The following is a 7,219-nucleotide window of genomic DNA, read 5'->3' as shown; positions in this document are numbered from 1 at the left end:
GTCCTGGTTTCTTGTAGACCCCTACCCAGGGTCCCCAACGCACTAGACGTTGACAAGTGGCGTCCGAACAGGGACCCCGAAGTTTGCTCAGGAGGGGTGAGTATTTCTAATACTGGTAAGCATCAATATTACAGGGTTATGGGACAAGGAATTTCTACTCCTTATGTTCGAATGCTGAAGCATTCACTCGCTGTTTATGGTGTTACTGTAGCTTCTTCTGATATAGAAATGTGTTTGAAGGTGGTTCGTGAATGGAATCCCTGGTTCCCAGAAGAAGGAACCTTAGATATGGAATGTTGGCAGCGCGTTAGACATAATATAGAGAAGGCTATGAGGCAGGGAGAAAAGATCCCTGTACGATTTTGGTCTATTTGGTCAATGATTTTTACGGTGCTCCGAGCAATGGAGAACGATAGGACTGTGGAGGACTTCCCTAAAGAAATTACTCCAGCTATACAGAATCTTCCTTTAGACTCTGACGAGAAAAAGGAGGTAGAGAAGGACGCTTTCAAATTCACATCTTCCCGAGAGCCTAGTGAATGTAATGAGAATTCTGATGTTAAAATAGAAACAAAAGATATGATTCCTCTAAAAATTGAGGATATTTGGAAAATTTTCCAACAAATTATGTCCTTCTCGGAGAAACCCAAACAAGATCAAACACAACCATCAGCGCCACCGATATCTATCAGACCAAAATTGTCTTTGAAAAATCCTTTCTTTTCTGCTGCGCTAGCTGAGCTTGATGAAATAAAGGATCATGATACTTTAGAGGAAGATATTAATGCTTTTGCCTTCCCTGTAATCAGGCCTCCTCCTGTGCAGGGAGTGGCTCAAGCACCATATTATGATGGTATAAACATAGAAGATATAACTCGTTTAAAAAAGGCAGTGACATTATATGGGCCACAGTCGCATTATGTTAAAGAGTTATTGGCTGGTATGGCCCGACATTATAATAATTTTGCTCCTGAGGATTGGAGAATAATATGTAGAGCTCTACTACGAGAGCCAGAATACCTGCAATGGCAGATGTGGTTTTCTGAGCTTTGCCTAGAACAAGCCCATAAAAACGCTCTTAGCGCCAATCCTAGAATTCAAGCTATTTCATATCAGATGTTGGCAGGAATAGAGCAATATGCTGATGTTGCAGCACAAGCTAACACCCCAGAGGAAATACATGATCAATTACGAGAAATTAGTATAGAAGCCTGGGAATGGATCCGACCAACAGGAGAACATTATGGGTCCTGGACCAAGGTTATACAGAAAACTAATGAACCTTATGTCGAGTTTTTATCTCGGTTAAAATTAACTATAGAAAGAACTGTAGCTGGAGAAGAAGCCAGACTGCAATTGTTAAAGTTATTAGCTTATGAAAATGCCAATGATGATTGTAAATGGGCCTTACTCCCCGTAAAGGAAACTGGTGATATTAATGCCTTCTTGAGAGTATGTAAAGATATAACATCAGAGAACAGGAAGATACAAATGTTTGCTGAAACTATGGCCACTACCTGGCGTTCTTTGCAAACTCAACCACCAAATAACATGAAGTGTTATGGTTGTGGAAAGGTAGGACATTTAAAAAGAAATTGTAAAGAAAAAAAGGCAGAAAAAGATCGTGGGCCTGGAATTTGCCCCAAATGTAAGAGAGGAAAGCATTGGGCTAGAGAATGTCGCACAAAAATAAATACTAATTTTGCAGGAAAACAACAGGGAAACTTAATTGAGGGCCCTACCCCAGGCCCAGGACAAATGAACAGGGGAAACCCACCATATTCTCCCTTGAACCAGCCACCAAACACAGCGCTGCAGTGGACATACCAGCTATAAAAGCTTTTACCTTGATCGGGGGTGATCGGCCTCAAAAAATACCCACCGGAATTTATGGGCCCTTACCAATGGGAACTTTCGCTCTCCTAACGGGAAGGTCTAGCTTAAATGCTAGGGGAATTACAGTTCACTTAGGCATTATAGATGCTGATTATACCGGAGAAATTCAAATTCTTATGTCTTCTGTAGTGGACATCACATTTGAAGTTGGTGACAAAATAGCTCAATTAATATTGTTACCTTTTATTCCTGTGGGAGAATCCAATAATTTAAGGCAAGGCGGATTCGGTAGCACAGATAAGAAAAATGTTTTCTGGTCAACTCAAATTACACAGATGCAACCTTTGATAAAGGTGTGATTAAACTCCAAAGAAATTACGGTATTAATTGATACTGGATCAGATATAACTATTATTAAAACTGCAGATTGGCCTAATAAGATCCCTTATAGTATAATACCCTGCCAAATTAAGGGGGTTGGTAAAGCTCCTGTTCAAAGTATTGGTCTAGCTTCTCAATTTGTAACATTCACTTCGGAAGATGGTCAGGTGGCTGTCTTGAAACCTTATATTTTAGATGTTCCTTTAAACATTTTGGGCCGTGATGTTTTAGAACAATGGGGAGCTCATTTAGAGTTTTAATTGTAGATGGAGCCTATAAAAATTTTATGGAAATCGGATGACCCTTTATGGATTGAACAATGGCCTCTAACAAAAGAAAAACTTGCTGCTGCCCACCAATTGATTCAAGAACAATTATGTAAGCGGCACATTGAACCTTCCACTTCTCCGTGGAATTCACCTATTTTTGTAATAAAAAAGGCTTCAGGTAAATGGCGTCTTCTCACCGATTTACGTGGAGTAAATAACTCCATGTTCCCCATGGGGGCCCTCCAACCCGGCTTGCCTTCACCTGCAGCATTGCCCAAAAATTGGCATACTATGGTCATTGATTTACAAGACTGCTTTTTCACTATTCCTGTTCATCAGGATGATAGAAAACGCTTTGCTTTTTCACTTCCTTCAATTAACAGACAGGCCCCTTATCAGAGATTTCAATGGAAAGTTTTGCCTCAAGGTATGATGAATTCTCCTACTATATGCCAACTTTATGTTGATACTGCTTTACGCCCTGTGCGTCAGCGTTGGCCCCAAGTGTATATATCTCATTATATGGATGATATCTTATTTGCCAGTCCAGATCAGGATGACTTAAATAAAATTTTGAAATCCCTACCTGAATACCTTACCCCATTTGGACTAGTTATTGCACCCGAAAAGATTCAAACTGGAAATGTTGTTAATTATTTAGGATATGTTATAAAAAGAAGTAAAATCAGACCTCAAAAAATGTCTCTTCGCAGAGATAAATTAAATACTTTAAATGATTTCCAAAAACTTTTGGGAGATATCAATTGGCTACGGCCCACATTGGGAATCCCTACTTATCAATTACATAATTTATTTGAAATATTACAGGGGGACTCGAATATAAATAGCCCTAGACAACTTACTGCTAAAGCTGAGGCAGAATTACAATTAGTTGAGGAAAAAATTAAATCTGCATTTTTAACTCGGATTGATCCCTCTTTACCATTAAAATTATATATTTTACATACCTGGCAATACCCAACTGCTATATTAGGCCAAAATAATATGCCTGTTGAATGGATTTTTACTAAGCATCGTTTTTCTAAAAATATTACCCCATATGGTGTTCAAATAGCATATTTAATAGAGCAAGCTCGTGATCGAGCCGTTATTATAACAGATAATGATGTTTTGGATATTGTCATTCCTATTTCTAAGGATCAATTCTCATTTCTTTTACACACTCTAGAAGAACTACAAATTGCCCTTGCTGGATATACTGGTCAAATTAGTTATCACTTTCCCAAAAGTAAATTATGGGACTATTTTCGTAAACAAGATTTTGTAGTTCAAAATATAATTAGTAATCAGCCTTTGCCTACTGCACCAACTATCTTTACTGACGGGTCAAAAACAAAGAGTGCTTATTGGACTTCCAATAAATATTGGGTTCAAATTACGGACTTTAAGTCAGTCCAACAGAATGAATTATTTGCCATAGCCCAAGTTTTAATGGATTTTCCTATGGATGTTAATATTCTTGCTGATTCAGCCTATGCTGTTGAAGTACTAAAAAATATTAGCACTGCTGTAGTTTACTCCCCTAAAACTACACTACTTAATATCTTTCTTTCATTGCAAAAACTTTTGCAAGCCAGAAATGCTTCTATCTATGTGACTCATATTCGTTCTCATACTAATCTCCCTGGTGCCTTAACGTATGGTAATGCCCAAGTTGATGCTTTGGTCTCTTTTGCATCTGCTGAAGAGGAACATGAATTATTACATACTAATGCCGGCAGACTTCATATTCAATATAAAATCCCTTTTCACCACGCAAAAAATATTATTAAGCAATGTCCTGTCTGCAGGCCTTTACACCTAAGATCAGTAAAAGCTGGGGTTAACCCTCGAGGAGTATATCCTAACGAATTATGGCAAATGGATATAACCCATGTTGCACAATTTGGCCGGCTTTCTTATGTCCATGTAGTGATTGATACTTACTCTCACTTCATGTGGGCCACAGCCCAAAGTGGAGAAACAACCAATCATGTAATTAATCATTTATTAGAAACCTTTGCGGTAATGGGATTACCTAGTATAATTAAAACTGATAATGGCCCTGCTTATACTAGTAACAAATTCAAGTCCTTTTGTGAACAATATAACATTGTTCATAAAACAGGCATAGAATATAACCCACAAGGACAAGCAATCATTGAACGAGCCAATGGCACGTTAAAATTACAAATTAAAAAATTAAAACGGAGGAAAAGGAATCCTCTTTTAGCCTTTACACAATCTAACGCACTATCTATCCTAAATCAGGCCTTGTTTACCTTGAATTTCTTAAATCTCCCACAAGGAGATATTTTGTCCAGAGCAGAAAAACATTTTATTGAAGGACAAACCACCTCCTCCCTGTTAAAAGAGGCTATATGGTATAAGCCAGCTGCCAATGCAGAATGGCAACCAGGATTGTTACTTTATAGAGGAAAGGGTTATGCTTATGTTTCTACAGAGGATGGACAAACATGCTCCTGGATCCCTGCCCGGTGGCTCCAACCGCGGACCAATTCGGACGGTGCCGTACCGACGAAAGGATCGCGCTCCAAGTTTTGATTTTCCAGTACAAGCTATGGCACAACTGAGCCTGAGTCCTCGTCGCCATCGTCATACGTTTGCTATTACTTTTCCTACTTGGGGACAGATTAAAAAGCTTAGTGGGGAAGGGCAAAGTCTTTTGCAGCGTACAGGAAAAGCCCATTCACCTGAGAATCTGTTTTTGGCCATGTGTGCCCTACTCACTGTCTCTTCTTCTGCTGAGGTCACTAATGTAAGCTATTGGGCCTATATACCTAATCCTCCAATGATGGAGCCTACCCCCTGGGGCTCTCCGGATATCTCTATCTATACAGTTCCTCCACTATTATCTCCACCTTGGAAAAACTTTACCTCTCTTAATCGCGATGATGGTGCTCCTTTTAATTTCTCTTATAAAGGGGATGGCCCATACATATGTTTAGGACCTTCTCCTTGTTTGGAGATGGATTGGCAAAATTGGATTCTGCCTGGTAATAATACTCTTACTTCTAGGACCCAACTACAAAGGCTTGAAGCCTGGTCTTTAAATATGACTTGGGAAGACATTACTTTTGTAGAATTTCCCTCCCTTCCTACTTGTCCTGATTTTACATATCGGGAACACGGATATAAGCCGTTTGTATGGCAAGAATGTGTTGGAAAGTTTGCAAAGCATTATAAGGATTTCATCATGTGGGGGCCTTATGGTCAATTTCTTACAAATTGTTCTGAATGGAATAAAACATATTGTAGTCCTTTATTATCTTACAGGATGCCATCGAGGAAGAGTCAAGCACTGAAGAGTCTGATAGAAACAATACCGAGTGATCGTCTCATGGCTTGGGGAGACGGCGGAATTGCAGATCCTCGAATCGCACATCGAAAATTTCCTGAACATGTTCAAACACACCTTTGGAAGATTGCAGCTGCTCTCAAACCTATTCGATTGTATCAGGGACAATATGTTGGCACTGCCAACTCCCCAGCTAATTATACCTTTACTTCTTTTAAAGAAACTAATGTTACAGCCTGTGTACCTTTGCCTTACCTTTTCTTGGTAGGAAGAGTTGATTTTAATAATGGAATTAGCTGTACAAACTGTCAATTATATCCTTGCCTTAATACCTCGGGGTTTGTCGGGTCAGATTATGTCATTATGATATTGCAGCAACGCTATCATATATGGCTCCCTGTGAATTTAGAAAGGCATTGGGCTCAAAATCCTGTAGATGTGTTTGTATTGGAATTTTTTAAGAAAATTTTACAACATACTAAAAGATTTCTCAGTTTAATAGTAGCAACCATTTTGAGTCTAATTACTGTCACTACATTGGCTGCAATTTCAGGGGTTGCGTTACATACTTCATTACAAACTAAACATTTTGTAGAAACCTGGCATCATGCTTCTCGGGATTTATGGCTTTCTCAAACTATGATAGATACTCGGTTGCAAACACAAATTGATGTTTTAAAACAAACTGTGGGTTGGTTGGGAAAAAAGGTACTAACTTTAGAACGACAAATCTGGCTACATTGTGATTGGAATTCTACAACTTTTTGTGTAACTAATTTAAAATATAATGAGTCTCAACATGAATGGAATATCGTTCAAAATTATCTGGAAGGTAATTCTTCCGCCATAGATATGATTAATAATCTGCAGACTAATGTACAAGAAGTGTTTGGAAAATCATTCCAAACTGAGGACGCTGCGACTTTGGCAGATATATTTCTTAAAAATTTAGATAAGCATTTAGAAGGGCTAGACGCAAAGGGAATTATACAAAGTCTGGGACACACTGCTGGGGGCATTGGCCTTGTCTTGCTTGTTGTAGTTATTTGTTTTATTCTCTTATATTTTTGTCATCTTCGACCTACACAGAGCTCTTTCGCCACCCTATGGAAGGCTATGTTGTTACAACAAAAGAAAAAAGAGGGAATTGAGGTGGCACAGGTGGGTTAGCCTTGCAGTCCCCAGGCCTTTGGAGCTGCTGAGGTGGCCATGGAAACCAGGCAAACCTGATGAGGGGGAGGAAATGTCCTCCTCCCTGTGGATCACGAGGCGGCCCTGGAGGCCTGGGAAAGCGGGGATTGGCTCTATTCCTTAATTCAAAGGAACGAAACACATTGTCTTCCAAGGATGAGTGACCAAGAGAGCTCGTAAACAAGCTAACGTCAATAGGTTAAAATTTCCAGGTCATAGAGTT

The 7,219-nt window shown here is 39.2% G+C and overlaps 1 protein-coding gene across 1 annotated transcript; it reads left to right on the top strand.

The window, feature by feature from the left end:
- Positions 1 to 5,067: 5,067 nt before the first annotated feature.
- Positions 5,068 to 6,966, top strand: LOC110574818 (endogenous retrovirus group K member 113 Env polyprotein-like; the record flags this gene model as incomplete). Its single annotated transcript, XM_021683653.2, has 1 exon — positions 5,068 to 6,966. A coding segment is annotated over exon 1 (1,899 nt), but the record flags the coding sequence as incomplete, so codon positions are not given.
- Between the last annotated feature and the right edge of the window lie 253 nt (positions 6,967 to 7,219).

Source organism: Neomonachus schauinslandi, unplaced genomic scaffold, assembly GCF_002201575.2.
Source record: "Neomonachus schauinslandi unplaced genomic scaffold, ASM220157v2 HiC_scaffold_1833, whole genome shotgun sequence".
Lineage (NCBI taxonomy): Eukaryota > Metazoa > Chordata > Mammalia > Carnivora > Phocidae > Neomonachus > Neomonachus schauinslandi.
This window is presented reverse-complemented; position numbering and strand designations above follow the sequence as displayed.